Source organism: Furipterus horrens, unplaced genomic scaffold (genome assembly GCF_987537825.1).
Source record: "Furipterus horrens unplaced genomic scaffold, mFurHor1.1.pri manual_scaffold_1, whole genome shotgun sequence".
In the NCBI taxonomy this organism is placed as follows: domain Eukaryota; kingdom Metazoa; phylum Chordata; class Mammalia; order Chiroptera; family Furipteridae; genus Furipterus; species Furipterus horrens.
In genome coordinates this window covers 54,976,351-55,003,736 of record NW_028327171.1, presented here as the reverse complement: position 1 = coordinate 55,003,736, position 27,386 = coordinate 54,976,351, and the positions used below count along the sequence as shown (strand labels likewise).

Genomic DNA, 27,386 nt, shown 5'->3' with positions numbered 1-27,386 from the left:
CTGGCCCTCTACCATAGTTCCTACATAACTAAAGGATGTTTGGTAAAGCCATTACTAATTACGAACTAATTATGAACATCATTCACCAAATGGCGTAAAATATGGTTTATGAGAAAGGAGACAGCAAGTACAAAACGGGTTATTGTGCTTGTAAGAACAAACTGTAAACGCAAGGCTCGCCCTAACTTCCTACTAACTGACGTGTAATCACACTCACTCTTTAAGATACAACAGTCCCTAGAACCTTTAACTGTTACACAACTACTTACATCACCATCAAAAAGCTTAACAACTACTTCGGGCAGTACTTATTACTTTCTATATTGTGTTCGAGATGAGGAACTCAAAGAAAAAACAAACGATTAAATGAACCGTCCACGACGGCAACTAAGACCTGATGCTGCTCAACACAACCAGTACAAAACTATTTCTATAGCTCACTGGTTTCACAACACCCGCACACGGTTCCCTGTAAACTCAACTGCAATGTACTAATAATCTAAGGTGACTTCCAACTACATGGAAGTTCCTGTTTCAGTGAAACACACGGAGACGCAGGAGACCCCGAGTCCTCTAATATGCGCCCAGGAATTAAGTGCTCGTTTCGTGCTTCCTCCGGAATGAGATGAGACCACGTGTGGGGCGCAGAGTATTAACCTAGGCGGTGCAGCACTGCAAAGGAGAGCTGCGCCGCCTCTGCACTTCCCTCCCCGCGTTCCTCCACTATTGGTCCTCCCCTCACAACTGGCAGCCCTACAGGTTATTTATTCCCAGCAGGCCACGAAGAAATTGAGGGAGGCCGGAAGCGTAAGATCCAAAACCAAAGAACCAAGAAAAGAGGCGCAGGGACTTAATCACCGGGAAGCGATTCCCGCCGAGGCGCTGACCTCGCGGCTTCAGCGCAACACGGCGAGACACAGGAGAGCCCTTTCACCGCTTCAGACCTCAATCTAAATCCTTGATTTCGCTCCAATACCCAGCGCGGGCCGAAAGACTGAGGGAAGCCATCCCACCCCAGGGCCCGCCAGTCTCGAGCCAAATCCGAGCTGGGACTAAGGGGAGATACCAGGCCTCTCAATCTGCGCACAACCGTGCGTCGGCACTCCGGCCTACGGCCGCGACCAGAACGCGGACTCCCGCCCAGCCTACTCCCGCTGGCCAGAAGCGTCTGCAGGCCCCAGACGACAATGAGAAACTCACTGACTTAAGAAGCCCTCTAAGAAATTACCTTTGAACTGGCCTTCTGAGACCCGCCTGGCGTTTTGTCCGCCATCTTCAGCTTTGCCCCTCCTTCGGCGGCAGCAGCAGCTGCAGCTCGAGCGAGTCGAGAGCCGAGAGAGTGGATCACAGCGGAGCCCGCCAGAGCGCCTGCAAGGCTAAATAGTCAACTGCCGAGACAGCGCCGGCAAGCTCTTGCACACGTGACTTCCGGTGTCTCGATTTACCCCGGCCCTGCCCACTACGCTGGTTTTTTTCTACTTTCTCCGTTGCGGAGCGTGTTATTGGACCCGGAAATTTAGATCATCTTCTTGTCCTGGGTTTCAGGGCCAGCTGATACTTCACTATTTTTCAAGGGCCAACCCCTGATAGGTGCGAGCCAGCTGTGTTTCCTGGCGAGGAGGGAACGTCTCTTTAAAGAAGAAACACACTGATCAGCAGGGCAAGATTTTACACCAACTGAGAAAACAAGTCTGGAGCGAACTCGGGGTACCGAGGGTACCCAGCGCTCCGTGGACAAAAACCTTGTTCCCACCACCTCGGGAGCTCACACCCTAGTGGGAAACTGCAATCTGCTCAAGGTACTTGAATATAAAATTGTGCCCAGAAAGCAGTGATGAGCATTCAACCCAACCTGAGATTCCAGCAATGAAGGTATCCGATAGCCTGTTGAGGGTAGTGGTTCTCAACCTTCTTAATGCCGCGACCCTTTAAATACAGTTCCTCATGTTGTGGTGACCCCCAACCATAAAATTATTTTTGTTGCTACTTCATAACTAATTTTGCTACTGTTATGAGTTGTAATGTAAATATCTGATATGCAGGATGTATTTTCATTGTTATACACTGAACATAAAGCATAGTGATTAATCACAAAATCAATATGTAATTATATGTGTGTTTTTCTGAGGGTGTTAGGCGACCTCTGTGAAAGGGTCATTTGACCCCCCAAAGGGGTCGTGACCCACAGGTTGAGAACTGGCTTAGGGCGTCTACAAAATGTGTGGGTACCTGCAGAGAGGCTGAATGAGAGAAAATCATAAATAGACAGTATTTTAAATCCAGCATACATGGAAACTGTTGTTTCAGAGTTACAGTTTTTCAGTTGAGTATTTTCATGTTTAACAACAGAAGTGGAAAGGAACACCATACAGAGGGAGTAGCTGAAATAAAAGCCTGGTGCGTGAATCAGTGGGCATCTGTGTAGTCACCGTTTTATTAGACCAGGTGTAGGGAGGGATGTGGCTGAAGGGGTGGATGCCGGGTAAGTTCACACAGCCCCTGAGGTGACCAGTGTGCTTAGCAGTTAGAATTTGGTTCTGAGGACATAGAGTGGCCTGCAACAAACAGGGTCAAATAGGGCTGTGACGGTCAGATTTTGTTTTAAAAGATGGCACTAAGACTGAGGGAAGGGAGGAAGAAAAGTTCATGATCTTTCTCCTAATTCATTTATGCAAAATATTGTTGAGACCTTTTTGTGTATAAAAGCCTGCCCAAAATGTTGAAGCTTACAAAGACAAGTGAAAATGCATTGTCTTTATATGACTGAAAACTGAATGAGGATTGGGCAAGAGAAGGGAACAGCAAACTAACACTATGCACAATTAAATTGATGCTGCAAGGAAGGATAATTAGCTGTGGGATCTCTGAATGAAGTAATTAATTCTGAGGGGTAGGGATAAGGTAAAGAGACAGGAGAGATTTCACAGAGAAGGGAACATTTGAACTAACTCTAAAGATGTAGAATTTTGTTTGCTTGGATGGTGTCCAGGGGGTGGAGAAGGAGTGGAGGTTGGGGTCCTGGTGAGGGAAGCCCCTAGAGCAGGATCTGACACACATGGCAGACCCTCAGGAGATGTTCACCATCGTTAAGTGCCAGGCATTGAGGTATCAGCTGGCTAGGGCTCCTGTGTGGGGGGAGGAACAGGGGTAGAAGAATAGACAAAGAACAAATAACCAAAAAGAAATCATTTCTAAACAAATAATTAGAAAGTGACAAGTGTTGTACATTGAAATTAAAATGAAACGATGCTTTACAACCTCCAGTCCAATTAAACTTACTGTCCTTTTTAAAATTTTTATTTATTGATTTTGGAGGAGAGGAAAGGGGAGAGAGAGACATTGATTTTTGTTGTTCCACTTATTTATGCATTCATTGGTTGATTCTTATATGTGCCCTGATCAGGTATTGAAGCCACAACCTTGGTGTATGGGGGTGATGCTCTAACCAACTGAGCTACCTGCCCAGGGCCTGAATTTATTTTCAATCTCAGATCTTATCACACTTTTTCAATTCTGTGCTTCTACCCCCACCCTCCTCCTGCCTCTAGTGGAAGGCTAATCAATTTTCTACTCTTATTAAAGATAGTACTTTTCAGGACCTTACAGACCTCCCTCTGCCATCAAGCCTAAGTTAGAGACTGCTTCTGATCCACAGGAACCTATACTTCCCACTCAAGATGTTCATCACACTAGATCTTAATTATCTGTTTACAGTCCAGGATTAGAAAGTGAAATCATCAGCTGAGAGGAAGGGAGGAGTAGGATTTGCTGTGCCTCGTCATGTTCTGGCAGTGCTACAGGCTGATTTTGTCTCTCAAAAAGTGAATATATCCATTCTTTTAATTCAAATCCCTAAAGTCCTACTTCCCATAAAAATAATTTTTACTAAATGTTTACCCCGAAAGTTAAAAATAAAGTTAATGCAGACTTCCTCCCTCTCTTTTTTGTACAATAAAGCCCCAAAGGAAGTCAAACAAATGTTACCTGACTAGAAATACATAGGCCTTTATTAATGCCTAATTAAGTATACTTTTAAAAACTCACTCATGGCAATGAGCAGAGTTCTCCTGAGTACATAGAAGTCATGAAATCTTGGCCCTATTACTCAAACTACGAATTAAGGAGGATGAAATAGAATGAATGTACTTGGAATTTTATAGAATCTGAAATTTTAATTAGACTCACAATTACTGTTGCCAAGGGACTACATATAAATAGTTAAGAAAATCATACAATTTACTGCAGTTAGTATTACTTTTTCACAATCACATATAGCCCAAGGGTGGACTAGAAACATGTTGAAGTTAATAAAAATTGCTATTTTAGCTATGATCCTGGTGGGAAGATTATATTTACTATGTAGCAATTGCTGTAAAAATAAGATAATGAGCCCCAGCCAGTTGGTTCAGTTGGGAAGAATGTCGCCTCCTGCACCAAAAGGTGGTGGGTTCCATTCCTGGTGAGGGCACTTTCCTAGGTTGTGGGTTTGATCCCCAGTCCAAGAGCCTACAGGAGGCAGCTGATCCGTGTTTCTCTCTCACTTCGATGTTTGTGTGTGTGTCTGCCTGTCTGTTTGTCTCTCTCCTTCCTATCTCTCTAAAAAAATCAATAACCATATCCTCAGGTGGTTGGGGGGGGAGACAATGAAACCTAGCACAGTCCAGATGGAGTTGTGGAACTGAATGTTCCTAAGTGAGTATAGAGCGTGTGTGTGTGTGTGTGTGTGAGAGAGAGAGAGAGAGAGAGAGGGAGTGTGTGTGTGTGTGTGTGTGTGTGTGTGTAAGAGAAAGACAGAGACAGAGACAGAGAGAAAGACAAAGGAGGACTTAAGTTTCCCATGGCACGCCATGACAACTAGCAGAGGGCAACAACTAGGGAGTTCTCACCATGGCCTGGCAGTCCAAAGGTGGGCTCGGCCTGGGCTACCCAGAGATCAAGCCTCCCTTAGCCTGTGCCCTGCCTTCTACCAGTGGGTAGCATAAATACCCCTATGAAGACTGAAACTCTTGAGACAAGACCAGGTAATATAAAAGGCTGGGTGGAGAATGAGCTTATGAAGAGAAAATGAACAAGACTATTTCTCTTATCAATTTTATTCTGTTGTCAATCATAGAAGTCCAACTGCAGTGGTCTTAAACACATAAGGTTTGGTTTTCACATTGCTATCATGGTAAATGTTTTTATCAAAGAATATGGCATACTTTTCTTCATTTTCAAGTTTTATTTATTGTATTTATTTCCCTTACATTGATTTTGCATATTTCTTGTTACCTTTTATCGTTTCTCACTAGAATAGAATAAGTTTTTCCATTATTTGTATGTCCTAATTGTTTATACATTGATTACTATACATCAGTGTTGTATCCTGCCATTTCGCTGAATTCTTTTACTATTTGTATAATTTTTTAAAGTTTTTTATCTTGGGCTTTCAGGTATACAATCATATCAGTTGCAAGTAACTACAAGTTTACCTCCTCTTGTCCCATTTTTTTCTATCTTTTGGTTTATTTTTTTTCCCTTGTGTAAGACATTAGCCAGTACCTTCAGCATAACAGCAAGAGTGTGCTGATGGTACCCTTGTCTTGTTCCTGACTTTTAATGAGAATGCCTTTAGTGTTCTTATGAGGGTGAGGCTGACCTTTGGGTTTTAAGTTGAATTATATATTAATTTTTTAGCTAAGTTTGGAACTGAATATGCAGAATTTTAAATTCTCATAGAAAACACAAGGACTCTGGGATATACCAAAGAATGCCAAAGGTTAGACAACCTTGTTAGAGAAACAGTTACAGACTTGTGTTAAGAAAAACCAGGACAACTCCATGACTTGAGAAAATAAGGAACAAATTAGAAATGTCCTGCCCAGTGCACCAGGGAGAATGAGCAGAGGGGAGGGCTGATTAGGGGGAGGACAGGTAGAATTCTATATTAGCGTCCTGTTGCTGCTATGACAAACTACCAAGTCAGTGACAATATATCATATATATAACATCTATATCATATGTAATATATGTATATTATGTTACAAATTGATGACCTTAGTTCTGGAGGTCAGAAGTCCAAATTTGCCAGCAGGCCTATTCATTTCGGAGGCCCTAGAGGAGAATCCATTTCCTTGCCTTTCCAGCTTCCAGAGTTCTCTGGCTTGTGGGGCCCTCCCTATCTTCAGAGCCAGCAACACAGCATTTTTTCCTCTCTGATCTCTGCTTCCATCCTTGTGTCTGCTAACTCTACTTCCTTCCCCTGCTAAAGGACCCTGTGATTACATTGGGCTCACCTTGGCAATCCAGGATAATTGCCCCATCTGGACAGCCTTAACTTACTCACACCCAAAGTCCCGTTGCCATGTAAATTAACATATCAAAAGGTTCTGTGGACATCTTTGAAGGGCTATTATTTGAGGACCACAAGATCTAAAATGAACTTTCTACTTCTGTGTTTTGTCCCTGGCTGACAGGCACAGCTTCGATCCCACCAGAAAACTTATGTGGGAATGGTCCTAATAAATACAGCCATCTCAAATCAACTGAGTTCTGAAATTGTTACTGGGGAATTTAGTGGGTAGATGGTGTGGTTCCAGTGAAGATGGGATGAAATGGGTCTCTGTTGTCAGATGACTTACAGGGTGTAAAGAAGACAGATGTGTCACAATCAGAGCGTAATCAGTGAAGATAGATTTTAGTCCAGTTTGTTTACTGCTGTGTCTGCAGTGCCTAGAACAGAGTAAACACCATGCAGGCACTCAAATATGTGATAATGAATAAAATCTACATCAGGGGGCATGTTAGGGGAGCACAAAAGACTGGTACTGCATAGGAGGAGTCGGGGAGCACCTCATGAAGGGTGCTATGTAGAAAATTTCTGGAGGGGGTCTGTTCTGCTCCCAAGAGTTTGCCACTGGGGCTAACTCCCAGGAGTCACTAGAAGCTGCTTAGAAAGTGGGATGGAAACCTTAGCACAGTAGTGTCTCATTGTAAGAAAATGTATATCTTGCTTATTTTAAACAGATTTAAAAGTCTCCTTTCTGTATAAATTTTGAAATAGTATGACTTTCTCAACCCCAATTAAAAATTCCTTTTTCAAGAATCGTGTAATTTTGGGAGTGCCCTTCTAGTTGCTAGATGGGATGCAGCCTAATTCATTAATCATTTATAAAGCGAATTAGATCTTCAAATTAAAAAAAAAAAAAAAAAAAGAATTGTGTAATTTCTATGCAGGCAGGCTCCAGAGACTGCAAAGGTCATTTATTATTTTGCCACGTGGCGGCGCTGCTGCCACTGGTAAACAAACAACAGCTGCCATCCTTTATTGCTGTCAGGTGAACACACACTAAACTTCTATGAATGATCTTGGGGCTCATCTCACATTTATTGTTACAATTAAAAATCTAATATCCTGTCATTGTTCACCAAGTTTTCATTGAGCAATTGTGCTAGTGCTCGTGCTGAAAAAATGTACTGAAAAATAATTTAGAAGGGGAAGTTAAATGTGAAAAAAATGTGTACTGTGTTGTTCATTGAGGAGAGAACAGTCCACAAAATGTTAGAGATAATAAAAATATTAGCGACAATACCTTTGCACTCAGGCTTGCTCTGCTTCTCCAAGAGGGCAGGGACAGGGTTGAATCCCAGCACATATTAGTATGTCTGGCACATAGCAGGCAGCAATAAACATGTGAAACAAACAATAAACAAACATGGAGTGGCAACCTTTCAGCTCCCGCCTATATGGAACACATTCTGTTTCACCAGACACAGAAACTAACAAATGTTCCTGAAACCAAATTCCAAAATCGCAGCTGTGAACTGCTGAATAGTCCAGCTCAGGTTAGCCGTCCATGCCTGGCCTAAGCAGCTGTGCCCAGGGAAATGACTCCCAGAGGCTTCCCATGGATGAATGATTTTGGGGAGAGGGAGGCGTGGGCCCAAACTAACTGAATAGTGTATGAGTAATGGGCCTTGGACACATATACACTTATTTTTCAAATGTTTAGTGTTCCTGCTATGATAGGGTATAATTTGTTTTATTGCAAGAAAATACAGATAATATAAAATTTGCCACTTTAACCATTTGTAAGTGGACAGTTTAGTGGCATTAAGTACATTCACATTGTTGTGGAAACTGTCACCACCATCACCCTCCAGAACTTTTTCATCTTCCCAAACTAAAATTCTGTACCTATTAAACACTCACTCGCCATTGTCCCCCCGTCCTTGCCCAAAGCCCCGGGAAACTGCCATTCTAACTTGCCATCTCTATAAACATGACTCCTCTATGTATCTCACAAAAGTGCAATCATACAGTGTTAGTCCTATTGTGACTGGCGTATGTCACTTAGCATAATGTCCTCAAGGTTCATCCGTGATGTAGCATCTGTGAGAACTTCCTTTCTTTTTAAGGTTAAGTAATATTCTGTTGTATGTGCCACAATTTGTTTATCCATTCACGCAAGGACCACTTGGGTTGCTTCCAGGTCTTGGCTTTTGTGAATTGTGCTGCTATGAATATTATCAAAGCATTTTTTAATTCACCGCAGCTTTTTGTCATTATGCAAACTCATCCAATGGTCCTGAAAGTACACCTCCTGTCATGTGGGATCAGCAGAAAAACTGCCACTGCAGATATCCTCATGCTTGACATGTGTGACTCTTTGAATAGGAGTATGTCCGAGGGAGAGAAATTAGTGTGACGGTGCATCTGGAAATGAAGTCCTGGGAAGAAGGAGTGACGCCAATTAAGTCAGCAGCCTGGAGCAGAGCAGACCTGAGGGAGCTACAGAAGCTGTTTATGAGGAACAAAGCCTTCTTCCCTCCCTGCTGCTCCGAGGCAGGTTAGGAAGCACAGAGACACAGCAAGGCAGACTTCTCTAAACTGTCTGATAACAGTGGAAAAACCTCTCTTAGTAAAGTATTTCACCGTGAAAATACACAGAGGCTGACTGTAGGAAGGATTCCAGAATTTGGAGGAGAATTGGAGGAGAGCTCTAAGACTTCTTTTACCCCAACACTCTTTATTTTATGTTTGTTTTTATTTATGTCATTTTATTTTGGCGGGATGTCAAATTACTTTATTTGAAAGAATGATACAAATGAAAGACATAAGTGGATGATTTGTTACAAGTTATAGAAAAGGTACAGGTAATTCCAAAATGCATGTACTGTTTTGGTGATCAGGGAAGTCACCCCCTTGTTATGGGAAGCCAGCCTGAGGCTGAGCCCTCTTCACTGTCTCCCAGGGTGTGCTTGTCAAAGAGATACTCTACTGTGCCAGTTTCCAGGGACCCAACCTGCACAAGCTGGTTATGTGGTCACCCAATCCTTTGATGGATTTCACAGGCTTATTCAGATAGTCTTAGTAAGGTCATGCAAATGGGGGTCATTTTGTCAGTGGCCAGTCTGTGCAAGTCCAGTAGTGATCAACTCACACTTTTTCCCAAGTGTAACACACATTCCATTGCATTCAGCCCATTCTCTCAGTCATCACTGTCTGGTTTCTTGATATCCTGAAGGTAGATTCTGTCACCTCGGTTCTGTAGCTTCATCAGTTTCTCAGCGTATTTCCTCTCCTCATGAGATTGGTGAAGAATATATTTGGCCAAGTACTTCAAAGCATGTCATCGCAGTCAAAGTAGTAAGACATGGACAGGTAGGTGTAGGCAGTGTGAGCTCCAGGTTCACCTGGTGGCTGATGGTGGCCTCTGAGTCCTGGTGGCAGTTCTGGCACACTTGCCAGGGGACTGGAGTAGTGGTGGGGCTTTGGGGCCTGCAGGGCGTGTGAGGAGGAGGCAGAGGCCTGCACCTGGGTGCTGGCTGGGTGGCATGCCAGTGCCGTGCAAGCCCTGTGAAGCAGGAAACCACATAGCTCTCAGCAAAGACTGTGTCTCTGTCTTTCTAATGCTTGAAGTATCAGCAGAAAAGAAAAAAATGACCAAAGCTGTAGTTTCCAAAGTAAATAATTATTCAGTGTAAACTTAAGTTTGCTATTTGTTGGTGTCATATCCTCCAGATACATTTGGAATCTGATAAGCTGTGTGCTGTTAGAGCAGTGGTTCTCAACCTTCCTAATGCTGCGAACCTTTAATACAGTTCCTCGTGTTGTGGTGACCCCCAACCATAACATTATTTTCGTTGCTACTTCATAACTGTAATTTTGCTACTGTTATGAATCGTAATGTAAATATCTGATATGCAGGATGTATTTTCATTGTTACAAATTGAACATAATTAAAGCATAGTGATTAACCACAAAAACAATATGTAATTATATATGTGTTTTCCGAGGGTCTTAGGCGACCCCTGTGAAACGGTCGTTCGACCCCTAAAGGGGTCGCAACCCACAGATTGAGAACCACTGTGTTAGAGCCACACAGGCCCCAGAGGGTCAGATATTCTCTGACAGGAGCCAGAGGAGGTCACCAGTATACGGGGGTCTAACTCAGGAGTCCCTGCTCTCATTTGTATATGACACTAGCAAAATATCCTAGTAAATTCAAGTCAAAGTAGCAAATAGTAGATTCTTGTTCCATTTTTAGTTACTAAAAATTAATGACTCCAATCTGTGCCATTTATTAGACTTTTGTTTTTAGTTTATGTCTGGTTTCTCATTTCCTTTTCCATTAAAACTTGTGGGGAAAAAATACCTCAAGAAGCTGTGGCAAAGTAGACAAATGTCTGGGGTTGGAAAATAAGTTGGCACAAGCTCCCTTGGATGGCAACTCATCGAGTTATCAAAACGTCAAGTGCACCTACCCTTTGACTCAGCAATTCTGCTTGTAGGGCTTTACCTTCCAGATGAATTCTTACACCAATAAGGAATATTGGCAAGTCATGGCAGCAAAAGATTAAAAATGCCCTAACCATCCATCCATCGATAAGGGACTATGTAATAACGTATGGCTCATCCAAAGAATGCTCAGTGTGAAAGTGAGGCTGAAATGCTCAGTCCATGCCAGGAGACTGAGACATCTTTACGTACTGACTTAGAAATTGCTCTAAGGTACACTGTTGCGTGACAACAGCAAGGGAGGAACTTTTGTGCTTCCCCCGAAAAGGTAACCTACACAAAGAAATGCAGTATACACGTGTGTTCATTTCCAAGATGACCCCCAATGATCTCTCAGCCCTGGTGACCATGCCCCATGTAATCACCCTCCCCTCGAGTATAGGTTCAATCTAGTGATGTGCTTCTAATGACAACGCAGCAACAGTAAGGAGATGTCACGTCTGAGATTTGTTTATTTAAAAACTTTAGCTTCTTGTCTTCCTTGACTTTTCTAGCTCTTCTCTCCTGTTTGTTCTGATGAAGTCAACTGCCATGCTACGAGGTGCCCAGTGGACAGGCCCAGGTGGCAAGAAACTGAATCAGGCCTCAGGCCAAAAGCCAGTTAAAAAAATGAAGCCGTTAGCCCAACGGCCCATGAGAAACTAAATCCTGCCAACACCCCTTAAGTGAACTTGAAAGCAGATCCTCCTAGGTGGAGTTGTGGGGAGACTGCAGCCCCAGAAACAGCTGACAACAACCTGTGAAAGACCATGAGCCAGCAGGCGCAGGTAAGCCACTGGATTGCTCTCCATAGAAGGTGTGAGATAATAAATGTTTGTTGCTTTAAGCCACTGAGTTTTGGGGCAATTTGTTACACAGCAGTAGATAACTAGTATAAGATTTATGTTTGTTTATGCAACATATGTCTTTTTATGCAACATGTCTTTAAGAACTGGCCACCCTGCTTGCCACTAGGGAAGGAAACTTAAAATTCTGGGAATCAGAGGTTGGAGGAAACTTACTTTTTACTATATCTCCTTTGGTCTATTTAAATGTGTTTATTCAACAAATGACATTTTTAATATCCTCCAATAAACAATAATTTCAAAGACCCATTTCTACTTAAATAGAAGTCATTAAATGCTTTATTTAGTTTTACTGGATTAACAATATATGTAAATTATAAAAGGTTAATGATACAAAATAGTATACAGTGAAAGGTAAAGTCTCTTTTCTCCCACAATACACGCTTCTCTTTGGAGGCCACCACTGTTACCAGTTTCTTATATACCCTTAAAAAAATCCATACTTTTATAAATATATAAATGAGTAAATACACTGAGTTTTCCTCCCATATAAATGGCAGAGTGCTACATACACTGTCCTCTCTTCATTTCTTTTTAAAGAACCTAATGATTTATCTTGGAAATCCTTCTTTGTACATATAGATCTGCCTTATTATTTTAGTGGCTGCCTGGTAGTGAAGTTATGTTAGTATTTTATAATTGTATTGAAATTACACCCATCATTTATTTCATCACTATTATTGGACACTTAAGTTATTTTCAATCTTTACCTTTTATCAGCATTATTGTGATGAGTACCCTTTTACACAATGTATATCTGTAGGCAAAATACCACGATTGAGTCAAAGAATATACACAATTAAAGTTCTGACAGATACTGTCAATTTGTCTTCCATAAAGGTTATACAAACTAAATTTCACTACCCTCTCTTCCCAAACCTTGCCCACCCAGTTTCTGAATATTGTTTTTATCTTGGCCAGTCAGCAGGTGAAAAATGGTATCTCCTTGTATTTTGCTTTGTGCTTCTCTTGTTCTAAGTGAGGTGAGCATTTTTTACATGTTTAAGAGAAGGGCTGGTCTTACTCTGAGGTTTTATCAGCCAAGTTAAGACCAGAGGAGAGTACATTTTCATGGGGAAAAAGAGAACCTGGGAAAGTCCTGAACTGTCTCCACAAACAAGGCCATCAACGTCAACCCTCTACCCACACCACTGTTTTCTGTTCTGGCCCCAAACCCTTCACAGATCAAACTGAAAAACACCACACATCACCTGGGACCAACATGTACCAAAGTGAGACCATCATTTTCAAAATGCCTCATCTCCTTAATCCTCAGCCCTGCTCTGACTGGAACCCCCTCTCAATCTTTTGCCCTGCACTTTTTAGATCAACTCTGTCCAACAGAAATATAATATGAGCTACATATATAATTAAAATTTTCTAGGAGCTACATTTAAAAAGAATCAATTTTAATCATATTTTAATATATAATTATCCAAAATATTTCAACATGCAATCATATAAAAATTATTAATATTTTACATTTTTTTTTGGACTGAGTCTTTGTGATCCAGTGTGTATTCTCAGCACATGTCAAGCTGCATTTCAATGGCCCAATAGTGGCATCGGCTAGCCTTGTCTTGCCCAGTAGAACTGTCTGTAATGATGGAAATGTTAGATCCGTGTTACCATAAATACCCTCTGCCCTCCTATACATTCAGTCTCTCCCTAGAGCACTTTTTCCCTCTCCCACCATGCACGAAGAGGAAGTCCAGACCCTCTCCCAAGGTCCCTGCACCACCCTTGGGAAGTCCTAATGGAGGCCACTGATTCTTCTACATACCAGAACTTCCATGTGTGGAAGTATGTCTGTAGGATGAATTTCCAAAAGGGAAACTGCACAGTGAAACAATGTTTATGTTGCTAATTTTGAAAGATTGTCAAATTGTATTCTGCAGGTGCTATACCAATTCATACTCCCTTCTGTGCATATGCCCATGGTTTGAACTGCTATGTAATATTGTGAAGTACAGAGAATATACACCATAGTGCATAGGCCCCTTCTGACACAAAATATTAGGTTGTTTTCAGTTGTTGTATCACAAACAATGCTGCAATAAACATCCTTGTATGTGCTCCCTTGTGCATATATTTGTCTAGGATAATTAAAGAAAACCAAGAGAGGAAAGGAAGCAGCTGTAGCCCAACGGCTCCAAGGTGGATCAGAGCTCAGAGTAATGAGAAATGGGAAGAGAGCTGGTGTGCCTGGTACACAGGGGGAGGCTGGAGACCACAGGACACACGTGGGCAGCTCCCTCATAGGGCCATGGCCATTGGTAAGGATTTGGATTTGATTCTAAGATCAGGGTTATCTGATCTGCATTTTAAAAGATAGCTCTGTCTGCTGCATGGGAAATGGTTTTGAAGGAAAGTGCGGAAGCAGAAAGCCAAGCAATAATAACTAAGAAGGGGCACCAGGGGCCTGGCTGAAGTAAAAGGAAAAATGTTCAGCAGATTGCACCAAACAGAACATAAAGGGAACAGGAAGTGCCCTGCTCCCAGCAGAGGAATCTGGAGTGCAGTGAGGGACACATGGATCCACAAGGCCAACACAGCCTCTGCGTCAAGGAGCTTACTCCCTAGCAAGGGATACAGAGGTTCAGCAAATAACTTATAATTTATCCTGGTACAGACAACAGTCCAGGGAAGAGAAAATGGCACAGGCCCTGACACCGGGCTGTTCTGCGTTCACAATTCTGCGCTTCTGCTTCCTAGCTGGGTTACACTGATCACTCTCTCTCATTCTCTCTCTCTCTCTTGCTCTCGCTCATGTTCATGAGAAGATTAAGTGAGATCGTTTTTTGTAAAGCACCTAACACTGGTAAAAAGGAGATACTGAATTTTATTTGGTGAATAAATGGGGAAAATTTTTCCCTTTCTTTGCCATCTGTCTTCTTGTGCCTCTGCCAGCCTTTCCAGGCAATCGGTTTGGTTCCAAATTCCTGCCACCCCCTCCAACTACAGAATGTGGTTGGTTACTGTTGATTCAACCCAGGTTTTTAACCCTTTACATGTGGTTTTGCCAGAATCATGAGTTGCCAAGTAATGCAAATTAAATGTTTACACTCCCTTGGGTTTATTCTTTTCCTAATGTTATCCTTTAAAAAAAAAAAAATTTCCCTTGTCCTTTTATCATCAGGGAATTTAAAATATACTAGAAACAGTAAATTTATTTGATTAATGGATACCAAATTATTATGGTTACGTTTATTGTTTTAGACCACAGCTTCATGGACATATTAATAAATGTGATTGCTTTTGCTTGAATATTAGTTAATCCTGCAGTTTAGTGTACTGATAATGGAACATGCCATTCCACTGACTAGCAAAAAATCAAAGAGCATAATTTTACAAAAGTATACATGTTAAGAAGACTAAGGTAGTTTTAAAATCTCCTGTTCTCTTAGTGCTTTCACAAAAATGTTCTTAAATGTAATTTCCTTTTCATGTAACTTTTCTCTGTAGATCTTTTTAAATGTAAAATGGAAGTCTGAGGACTAGTGCTCTTAAATTCTGAAAAAATATGAGTTACTCCTATCTATTGTTATTTTTTAATGCTTTCTTTGTCTTAGAGGCCTTAAGATGATTTGTTTTGGCAGTTATGGGATTTTCCCTTCTTTGTGCATAGATAATTCAAAACTGATAAAGTAGTATGATGATAATAGATATAGTAACTTCTTGATTCCGGTCACAGTCACTGTTGGAAAGTAAAGTAATATTATTTACAAAATTACCAGACCTTTCCACTCAAGGACAACAGATTGCCTAAGTGTCAAATCACATGTTAACTCTCATGTGTACTCTTTCATACCTTCCTCTGCCCTTATACAAATTTATGTCTATATATAAATACATGCATATGAAGGGCAGTTTTTTCCCTATTTCTTGTTAAATAACATGAAATCAAATGCTTCAGGTTTAAGAGACTGACCCAAACATACACATTGGCCACTTGCTGCTCCATCATTGTATAGATATTTTTTAAGGGGCGGGGGTGGATAAAATTAAAACAACAAAGAGAACAGGTGAGGAAGTCACCAATGGACATTTCTGGAAGATACATCAAATAAAACAGATCAGAGAAAGCCAAAACCCAGAATATACTAGGGACAAAGATACAGATACACTGAGAGAGAACCCTGGCATGGACATTTAATGAAAATATCGTATTTGTTCATTCATTCATTCATTTGCAATTTAAAACTTGTGAATTATTTCTGGAATTTTCCATTTAATATTTTTGGATTGTGGCTTACTATGGGTAACTGAAACCATGGAAAGCAAAACCACAGGTCAAGAGGGACTACTATATGTGGAGTATCTACCTAATCCCAATCAAATTTAGAACACTGGTTGACACAGAAAATTAGATTAACATTAAGGTTGAAAAGAAGGTAAAAAGCATTCACATAAGACAAAGCTTTTTTAACAAAATGACAGAAGTATTTCATATTTCATGACTATTTGAAACATCCAGGAGGGCGAGGTCCTGTCTTTCCTCTAGAAGTATGTTCAGGCTTCTTCCCTTGGTTTGGCAATCTTTCTGATAATCTTCCTGAATGATGTTTACTTTGACTTCTTGGGCAAGGTGAGCTTCCTCCACAGATCTGGTTACTTCGTTTGCTAAATCACTCTTTAGGGAGAAGGAACTCTGATGAAAAAGTTCTGTATCTGGTATCACGTAAGGTTTATGCTCATTATTTCAAGACTTATTGTAGCAGACTGGCAATGTGAGGCCTGGCCTGTACCAATATTCCCACTTTTAGGAGGCCAAGGAATAGAATGTAACACATTCCCCTCCTATGGTGGTAGAGGTGATTTTTGTTTTGAAATTGTTGAAGGGATCCTGTTTTCCATCAGAAGGGCCACCTGGGCCACACGAGATTACTAAACCAGAAGGTATCACATTGTAAGTGTTCAATAAATATTGGCTATTATGTCATGACTCAGGAACTTGCTTTTGTTACTCCAGGTCAGTACATGCACATGCAATTTATTCCTTTGTAGAAATGCATTATATTTCATAACTTGTTCATCCATTACCTTATTTAAGAATCTTCAAATTATTTTCAGATTTTGTTTTTGAGGGAGTGGCCTATAAAAACTGATGCAACAAATTTCCTCATACACCTATCCTTTAATTATTGGCACTTGAATGTCTACAGGCTAGATTTTCAAAAGTGGGATTGCTGGGTCAAAATGTCCCTGCAAGTTTTATTTTAATTGATTAGCCAAATTGATTTAACTGGTCAACAATGCTGATGGCTGCTTGTCTCTCCAGCTAGAGTTGGATATTATCAGTCTCATAAATTGATAAATTTACAAATTGATGTCAGTCTGATGGATTTTAAAAATGGCTCACTACTATTGCAATTCGTGTTTTCCTGGCCTAGTATAGTTGAGCATCTTTTTATACATTTATCAGCTAAATGAAATTCATTTGTGAATTAATTATTCATATCCTTAGCCCATTTTCTTTTTTTATTTTCTTATCAGATTGTAGGAGTTCTTTGTATTTTAAAGATATTTTCTTGTCTGTCCTATACTGACTTTGAGAGCACTGTTTTCTAGGCAGAAGTTTTTAATTTTTATGTTGTTGAACTCATCAGATTTTTCTTTTATGGCTGCTGGGTTTTCTGTCTTGCTATAGGTTAAATCCCCCCCCAAAACTGAGGCTATACAAGTACTCTCCTATATTTCCTTCTGTTATTTTTATTGTTTTAGATTTTAAATTTAGCTCTCTGATCCATCTGGGATTTATTTTTATACAATATGAAGAATAATAGTGAGTAACAATAACAGTGAGCATTTACCGAGGAATTTCTACATGCCAGGTGCTCTGTAAATACTTTATACATTTCAGGATTAGAGATAAGAAAATTAAGAGTTTGAGAATTTAAGTTTACACAGCTAGAGCACATAACTGGAATTTGAACCCAGACAAACTCACTCGGGACCTTATCCTTCTAAATATCCTGATGAACAGCTAGTTATGCCAACCCCATTTAATAAACATCCTTTCCCACATAATTAAAATACAAATTTTATGATACAAGTTCTCAAATATAATCAGTATATCTCTGAGTTCTATTGTAATTGTGTTGTGTTGCAACTATATTATTTTGATTTTAGTAGTTTTATAGTAAGTTTTGTTCTCTCTAGTAAGACAAGCGCTTCTTCACTACTCTTCCAAATTTATCCAGTAAACTTAAATATTTTTATGCCATATAAATATTTAAATCATTGTCTAATTTCTAACAAAATGTATCTTCATGTTTTGATTTGTATTGCATTAAATGTGTCTGTTAGTTTCTTAAGAGTGACATTTAAATCTCTCCATAAATATGGTGTAATGCTCCATTTATTTAGGTGCTTTAATAAAATGTTAGTTTTTGAAAATATAATTATTGTACTTTTATCATTGAACTTGGTTTAAGTTATTTTATTATTTTTGTCACTATTATAAATGGTATTTTTTCCATATCTAACAGGTAATTGCTAATATAGAAGAAAGCTAATGATATGGGTATATATATCTGGTGTTTATCAATTAAGCTAAAATTTCTAATTGTTCTAATTGTTTTTTTTTTTTCAATTGGAATATTTTGCATTTTCTAGGTATATGGTCACACCACTGCAAAAAAGTTTATCTTTAAACTTTATGGAGGAGTCTTTATTACATTACATTTATTATCTTATTACATTAGTTATCTTTAAACTTTATGCAGGAGTCTGATTAGGTAAAAATTTCCAGCTTTGTCATTAATTTTAACAGCAGTTGCTTTAATGTTTCACTCAATCAAATGATTCTGCTGACTGTAATTCACAGTCTTTGGCAGGTTTAGGTAGTAGTTTCCTTCGGTTCCTGTAATACTTAGAATTTGTATTAGAAAACCTACTTAACTTTATCAAATTTTCACTTATTGCTATAATAACATAAGTTTTACCTTTAATTTAATGATATTTAATGATAAGTTAAGGTGATATGTTTTCCTAATGTTCTAAAGCATTACAATAAGCACTACATGATTATTGCTATGCCTCTCAAACCATTCCAGATCATGAAAAAAGATAGCTCTTTAGTTCACTGTGTATATATATATATATATATATATATATATATATACCCCAAAACTTTCTACAAAGTATGTAACACAGAAATTATAGGACAATTTTACTTATGAAGATATAAACAACTCTAAATAAAATATTAGCAGATTAAATCGAGCAGCGGGTTAAAAGAATGATAGCAAATGATATGAGAGTATAGTTAAAAGACCTAAGATATTCAACAACAACAAAAAATACTACAGGAAAAGTATTTCAAAAAATGGCTAGATATCAAAAATCAATACTATCAGAAAACAATAGCTTTCCTACACTAACAACAACCAGTTTGAATTAGAAATGGAAAAAACATTCTATTCATATCATAATTTTCTTAACCAAATTATTGAGAGAAAAATTATTTTCATTGTTACTTGTGGATTTGTGAAACATAATCTTGCAAATTGAAAGTAAGCATGGGTGAGGCCCTGAGTGTTGTCTAATGATTAATTCATGCCAGACTATTTAGAGAAGTGGCACTGGGTGCTGACTCATCACATCTCCATTCCCTCAACCACCAGCCAAATTCAAAACAATCCTAAAGTTTCCCTGAAAATTACTGATGAAATCACGTTTCACAGGAGAATTTCTGAAATTAATTTCCTTTTGTTTGAGCTTGTCTTTACATCAAGGGTATGACTTACATTCACTTTAAGTCTATGTTGTCAATCTTAACTATTAGAAAACAAAAACAAAATATTAATGACCTTCACATGCAGCTTGGATAGAAAGTTCCCTGGAAAGAAAGAACTAGGTTATCTCATTTTTTGGAAGTTTCCTACAGCCATTCATTCATGGATGTAACAGATATTTATTGCACACAGTGCTGTACCATGTGCTGGACAGGGTGGCGGGCAGCACAGCAGGGCAGGGCCCCGCTTCTGGGAGTTTATAGACTAGTGACTGAGGATGGTGCTCAACAGAAATTGAGACAGACTTACCACTTTCCTTTGGAACAACAAAATGCAGAGCAATGGGTAAATAAAAATTAGTTATCTCCACTTCTAACTCGACAGATAGAGTCCTATTATGAAAAGACCTGACAACAGCATGCTATAGTAAAGTCTAATACATATGGGCAAGTCCTTTTTCAGTTCAGTTCTGCATCCTGCTCCCCTCTACTGCATGAGGCACATGCTTTAATACATATGATTTCACCTGTAAGTGGAACCTAATGAACAAAACAAATGAGCAAAATAGAACCAGAGACATGGAAATAAGGAACAGACTGACATCGACCAGAGGGGAGGAGGAAGGGGGATAATGGGGAGGTGGTCTAGTCAAGAAACAAGTATAAAGGACCCATGGGCACGGACAACAGGGTGGAGACTGGGGGAATGGGGACAGGGGTAGACAGAGCAGGGGAGAGCAACGGGGAAAAATTCAGGACAACTGTGATTGAATAATAAATTTTTTAAATAAAAGAAAATGAAAGAGAAGCAGCATTTCCTCTCTGGCTTCTCCCTAGGGCTGACTGAGGTCAGCCTTGGGCCAAGGCCAGCATGAGTCAGCTTGCCCAGCAGGGACTCTGGCCTCATCCTGGAGGCCAGCCTTGCTAATACCTGATGTATAGATATAGCATGCGTACCCAGGGTCCTGGACAAAGTGTGGGCCTGTCCCTGTGGAATATGGGAAATGGGACCTCTGTGGGCTCTGGGTTGACAGGGTAGTAAGGAGAAACATCTCAGATTTTTACTTTCCTAAAGAAATTTGTTAATCATAATGGGAACCACCAAACTTCATATATTTGATCTCATAGTTACATTTTGGGAAATTTATGTTGAGGAAACAACCCAAAAGAAAAAATGTCCAAAGATATTCTCATAATAGTGCAATTGGCAATCATGATAAATTCTTAGCATCCCAAATATTTCTAGTGGAGAACTGTAATGTAACCTGGACAAAACATTACAGAGGTATTAAAAATGGAAAGGATGTATACTATGTTAATTCACAGAAATAACTACATTTAGAACAGAACATAAGATGGAATTAACACATGGATTATAATTATATGAAACATCAGTAAGATATCTAGAAAGATTGGAAGAGAACTTAGAATATTGCTGATGGTTTAGAATTTAATTACTTTTTCCCTAGAATTCTCTATAAGAAAAAAAAAAAAAAAAACACTCAGTATGCAAATAAGAATAAATGGCAACTGACATCGACATATACAACCTATTCAGTCCAGGCTTAAAAGGAAAGAGCAGAAGCAGTTTCTGGCATGCTGGGATTTTTAATCTGCCCCACCTCCAACTTCTCCAGGTCCTGAACAGAGACCAGGTTCTGAAGCCCCACCACCTCCCAAAAGATCACCCTGATGTCAGCTAATCAGATCTATAAGAATGTATCTCAACCTCTCTGGGTTTCTGGTTCTGCACTCTGTCCCTCTTCATTCTAACTAGTAATGCTAAGTACCTGACTATGGCAACCTACCATGAGGCTGTTTGCCTGGAACTCCACCCTGTCTGTCCTCATGCCTTTCATGTTCTCACACGGGCTTCCTCCCATCACCTTCAAGTGGCACTGCTCTCCTAATACCCATTCCATTGCATTTAGCTGGCTTATGACCAGATGTCCTCTCCTTGCAAAGTTCATACTTTCATAGCTCAATGGCCTTTCACTTTTAAGAATCTCTGCTAAAAGAGAAACATCCTTAAAAGCTGTACCATCTTAAGCCAGTATTTTGCAATATTGTGGCTACCTTTTATTAATACCTAGTGTAGCACTTTTTATACATCAATATTCACAACAACCTTGCAAGAAAGCATTACGGTTTCCCTTTGCAGATCAGAGAGGTTAAATTTGCCCATGATCACATAGCTGGTATGTGACAAATCAGACTTTAAGCCCAGACCTATCTGACTGGAAAGCCGGGGCTCCTTCAACCACCCCACACTGTATGCAGTGTAGTTTCAGAGAAAGCACAGGGCTGGGAGTCAGAAATCCAGCTGTGTGGCCTTGTACACAACCTTCTCTGGGCTCTGGTTTCCTCATCTGTAAAGCGAGGGAACTGGACTTAAGAAGCTGCCCACCAGGAAGAAGTAGAAGGGGCTAGGGAAATGGCCAAAATGGTCCACCAAGGCCCTCCTTTCCCATTTCACCCACTGACCGCTATGATAGGTGCCCACATGGTATGTTATCTATTCACAGAAGAGAAAAGGAGAAAGGGTCAGGCTGATCATCACAAACTTTCCTCAGTTGTCACATGAACAAATAAGCACAGGACTCCTTACACTTTTGGAATGAGAATCCTTTCTGATAGAAAGCTCAGAGCTGGTAACTTTAAGCTCTGAAATATAAATACCTTTCCATAGAGTGTGGGGAAAGTCCTGGTGGAAACGTTACTAGTCATCACTATGGGTGCAGGACTAGCGATGAGGAGGTCCTCTCAGGACAGACTCTGAATTTGCAGTAAGGGCTGGAAGGAGGACATACATCAGGCTGTAGTTTTTGCACCCAGGACTAAGTAAGGTCACCATAAGCTTTGTCATCAAAGAAAACATGCAGAAGGCAAGTAGGAGGAAGCATTGCAATTTCGAACAAACCCCCTGAACAGGTCAGGCAATAGGCACCGTCTGTTCTTTTCCCAGGAACTACCATGAAGGGCCACCTTTCTGTGTCATCATACACAGACCTGTAACCACCCCTCTTACAAACACAAGACTACACTTCCCTAAGTTTTATTAAGCACAATACACGAAATCCAACCTCGAGCAAGCTGGAAGACATTTAAAATTCAGCTTCAACGCATCAGTCACTGATGCTGGACCAAATCTTCCCCCATCTCTCCTGAGCCTACGTCTCCAGGAGCTGTCTTCCGCTGCAGCAAGCACTGGCTGGCGCCGACCTTTAGCCTGGCTCTCCAGGGAGGTCAGGTCACTTGGCATCTGCAGAAGCTGCCACGTCCAGGAGTGGGCACGTATCAACAAAGCTGACAGCACGCAGTGGGGGCTGGGGATGCTCCCTCTGTTCTTTCCAAAGGGCCGGCCTCGGTGCGGGTGCGCAGGGGTGGGGGGGTGGGGGGAGCGGCCGCCCACAGCGCTCTCACCCAGGTCTACGATTAGGGATTAGGGCGCAGCGCTCTGAAAGTTCTGGGGACATTTGCCGCACTCCAACTATTTTTAAACCAGACCGTCAGGAGGAAGACCTGGTAAATTCTAAAAGCTCGAACAGTATGCAAACAGGGTGTGTAAGTTTTTTTCTAGCTTCCAGACACCATCTCAGCACTGACTTCTGCTTCTCGGGATCTCAGTTAAGGGGAAACCCTGGGGAAAGAGAATCTCAACCGTCTCCACCGAACTGCGGTGGTGCTACATGATGCTATTAATAGAAGACATTTGAGGACTCCTAACAACAAACTATGTTGTTAGAATTGACCTTTAAAATCCAAACCAAAGCATTGTATCTTTTCTATGAGAATAGCCGATGTTACATGTTGTTTCTTTCCAAATAAATTGTTAATTCACCAATGAACATGCTCATTCTCAGAGGCTCCCCAGAGAGGGGTGGCGCAGTGTGGCACACATCATTTGGGGGCTTTGTTTTGTTGTTAGGATCCCCAGGTGATTGATTCTGAAATGCAGACACCACTTCCGCAGTCACTGAGGTTCACAGGCAACAGCTTTTGTGTTTTCTATTTTTGGTTTAGCTTTTCTGGGTTGTGGAGGTCAGTTAATAAGAGAAGATTCTGCCTGAGCAGGGCCAATACAAATACTCTGAGTTGAGCCTAACTCTGGGCTTAGAAAACGTGGGGGGTGGGTGTTCTTAAACGTCCTACAAATGTTTATTAAGTGCCTACTACATGCCAGGCACTGTGAAGGGTGCTTTGGCTAGAGCAGCCAGCAAAGGCCTCACAGAGCTTATATTTCAGTAGGGGAAAAGAATGAATAAATATATTTTACACCATATGTAATGTCAGTGAAATATGAAGAAAATAAACCAGGGCAAGGAAGTAGAGAGTGATGGAGGCTGTTATTTGAGAGATGGTGATGTTGAGCAGAGAACTAAATGGAGACTGTCAGGGCAGAAAACATTTGAGGCAGGGGGAGGCAGAGAGAAACAGCAAGTGCCAGGGCCCAGGGGCTGCTGTCATCTCACTAGTGAATCGAGAAAAAGCAGCCCATACCTGGGCTTATTATGGGCTACTAATGAGACCTCCCTGCCTACTCAGCCGGACCACCCTGCAGGAAACAACCTGTGTCCAGCCATGCAATGTCTCTCCTGGAGGCACATTCTTGGGACTTAGAATAATAGCAGGAAGGCTGGGACAGGTGGGGAAGGGAGAGGTTAGAAAGAGGGAGACTGATAACTAGCAAGTTTAGTCTTAGGAGATCAGTGATTGAGACTAAAAATCCTTTCTTTATGTTAACTAACCACCAACCACATGGGGCAGGATTTTGGAGCAACCCCTCCACGGAACTCCCCTCCACAGACCTCCCCTCCATTCCCTATTGGGGCAGTGATTTTCTGCCATCAACCATGAGGCTGAAGTGAAATGTAAGCACATCAGCCCCAGTGACAATACCACTTTAATTTGGAAACTTAAGCCTGGTTATTTCCATGCCCATCTCACAAAAAGAAAGGCTCTTCTTCCTCCCACTTTGTATTCCTTTCTTTATAATATTTGTACCATGTTTCTCTCTCCTGAGATAAGACATTACATGCAGCAAAGTCAAAAGAGCCCTGGAATAAGTGTAAAATCACTGATATTTTTGAAATTAAAAAAAAAAAAAAAAAGTAAAACAGACTTTCCTCACCTCTTCTTCCATCTCTAATCCCTTCCTTTATGAGACTTTTATTTTCTGCTTTATTTCTGAATTGTTTAAAATGTTTTATAAGTCTATTGCTTTGACAAGCCCACATCCAATTACTCGGCATTATTTTAATTTTAAAAATAATTTGAAAAAACAAAGTTGTTGTGCTGTAATGTGTTAAATTCTATTAGGCCTGGATCAGCCCATCTCCCCTAAGTGGTTATTCTAAAGGAGTTGATAATAGTAGATAGAGGGTATGTACATTGCTGAAGAACCTGTTAGAAATGTGATTTGAGGATTTCTGATGTAGTCTGTAGCTGGGAGTATGAGGTACAATTGTAGCCCAATAAGCTGTTCCATTCCCACTCCCTTCCCCCTACCAAAATAGACCCAATCTAATCAGGTTACTATAATCAGGAAGCTTCCAAGCTACAGGAGTGGCTATTCATGCAATTTAAAGTGAAAAACAAAGTTCCATTCTCCAGCATGCAAATCTATTTGTTAATCAAAAGTTAGTGAGCATAAGCATGGTTAAGGGGAAGGAGAAATCAGAGAAAGTGAGACATAAGCCAAGGACAAACAAATAATCCAGGATTGACAGTTCTCATTGAGATAAACAAGCATGGCTGACTGGTGGTGCTTGGGTTTGCTTGCCAGCTGGTGCTTAGCCCCTCATCCCAGCCCTGACCTCCCTGGGCTGGGTCTAGCACATTACTTAAAAGTAAAAACACTGAAAGCCTAATGATATTTGAAGCCGCATTGAAATGTTCCTTCTATCAAAATGGCTACATTATAAGTAATCTCAAAGTGGTCACATTAAAAACTGGAGACCCATTTCCCCTAAAACTGAAAATGGGATGATTCTGACTTTTCTTTGTTGTGCTCCAACTTGCTCCTCTGTTCTTTCCTGCTCCACATATCTAGTACCAACTTTGTACATAAATGGTGTTTATTACTGCTTATAAAGTAAACAGGTGGGATTATTCAATGACCCCTATCCCTTAACAGGAAACATCTCTGGACAGTGAATCAGGTACATATGAAGATGAGATCTCTACAGTTGAGATCGGTGGGAGGAGTAAGGAAGGTTGGAGCAGCAGGGCAGGGTCAAGACTGAAACAAAACTAATGCATTTGAACCATAGAATTCTTGGAACCAAAGGCTCAAAGGAAATGTGCTAATGGGTGACCATTACAATAAGGATGTTCCTTTAAAATGCTCCTTGCTCATGGGTAAAAATAAATTGTGTGCTGAGGAGTCATTGGTCACCCTGAATTCTTGTGGCTTTCACATAAATGGGGCACAAGAGGAACACAAGCTCACTGAAATACATTCTTAAAAGACCAATATAGGGCTTCTGGTCAAGATGGTGGAGTAGGTCAACTTCCTCCCACAACCACATCAAAATTACAAACTAAACAATAAAACAACCATCACTGAGAACTGCCTGAAATCTAGCTGAATGGAAGTCCTACAGCTAAGAATATAAAGAAGAAGCCACGTCAAGATCGGTGGTGGGGGCGGGAGGGATGTGGAACAGACATGTCCAACACCCATGTGTAGCAGTTAAAAATCAGAAGACATATCCCGGCTGTGGAGGTCCCTGTAAGGAGGAAGGGGTCCCAGCCCCACACCAGGCACCCCAGTGCAGGATTACGGTGCCAGGAAGAGAAGTCCCCATAACTTCTAGCTGTGAAAAACCAGTGGAGATTATGTCTAAGTTAGATAAAGGGTTTCTGGAGTCCCCGACTTTCCTTAAAGGGCCCACTCAAGGACTTACTTGCTCTAATGCTGGGGCCACAGCTTGAAAGACACCAGGAACATCCATATAGGAAGGAACTGAATTGTCTGGCTTTAGGGCAAGGTCTGGAGAAACAGCTTTCTCCCAGGCTGAAGTGCTGGCAGAAGCCATTGTTCATTCCTGCGCTAAGCCCTCCCCCTGCAGTGCAGGCAGGTGCCATATATGAGTCTCCATCAATCTGGCTAACTCTCTTTGCCTTACCCTAGTGTTTCCTGAGACCCCACACCACCCAACCTGCAGGCCACCCAAGTCACTTCCAGTGGTGTTTCTATACAAACCACCTGTCCTGGCTCATGCTGCAGATCTTCCTAAAATCTCTCAAAGATCCACAAATGCCCAACAAGTAGCATCTGGCCTCAACATTCCTTATAACCCTTTCTAAGCAGCCCCAAGTCCGACACTAGTGACATCTGGACTCCATTCGCAGCTTGGCCTCTCCTAGCCATCTGCAACCACAAAAAGCAGCCATCTGCACATCACTTCATAGCTCATGCCGGGTGGCCCTGGGCAGGACACAGGCAGTGGCTGACCTTGGCCTACATCTCCCAAAAGGTCCCAAAGCCAGCGCATCCTGGGGAAAACTTCAGACCATGATAAAGCACCACACAACCACCTCCATGAGCAGCAGTCAAAGGGTGGACTCAGCAGACACCAGTGACCTGCTGAGGTGAGTTCTGCTACACGGGGTGGGCCCGTGAAAAGAAGCTCTTTCACTCTAGTCATAGTTGGTCTTTGGAACCAATTGGCCTGGCATCAATCCCTCCAACTGACATGCCAACAACAGCCAAGGCTCAACTACAACAGGAGGGTGCACACAGCCAACATGGAGGGTGCACATGGAGTTCCCTGTGAGGCTGTCCCATTGGGCCCTATAGGACATGTACTGCTTTAGGCCACTCTACCAAAATGGGATATGTAGCAGCCCTGTCTAATACATAAAAACAAACACAGGGATGCTGCCAAAATGAGGAGACAAAGAACTATGGCCCAAAAGAAAGAATGGGAGAAATCTCCAGAAAAAGAACTAAACAAAATGGAGACAAGCAATTGACCAGATGCAGAGTTCAAAACACTGATTATAATGATGCTTAAAG

At 41.0% G+C, this 27,386-nt stretch overlaps 1 protein-coding gene and 1 long non-coding RNA gene across 5 annotated transcripts in view; one reads left to right on the top strand and one right to left on the bottom strand.

Annotated features, from left to right (window-relative positions):
• U2SURP (U2 snRNP associated SURP domain containing) overlaps positions 1-1,311 on the bottom strand; it is a 46,120-nt gene extending 44,809 nt beyond the window's left edge. For both annotated transcript variants that reach the window (XM_090275597.1, XM_090275604.1), the window contains exon 1: positions 1,229-1,311. In XM_090275597.1, coding sequence (XP_090131723.1) covers positions 1,229-1,273 — 45 coding nt within the window. In that variant the 5' untranslated portion in view covers positions 1,274-1,311. The remainder of the gene's footprint in view (positions 1-1,228) is intronic.
• On the top strand, positions 689-14,689 carry LOC150021135 (uncharacterized). Of its 3 annotated transcripts, XR_016510698.1 has the most exons (4): positions 689-1,872; positions 8,657-8,828; positions 11,275-11,547; positions 13,726-14,689. It is a non-coding gene; the product is annotated as an uncharacterized LOC150021135 (long non-coding RNA). The 3 variants fall into 3 exon arrangements; XR_016510697.1 differs by lacking the exon at positions 13,726-14,689 and having other exon boundaries at positions 11,275-11,606; XR_016510699.1 differs by lacking the exons at positions 8,657-8,828; positions 13,726-14,689 and having other exon boundaries at positions 11,275-11,606.
• Positions 14,690-27,386: the final 12,697 nt, after the last annotated feature.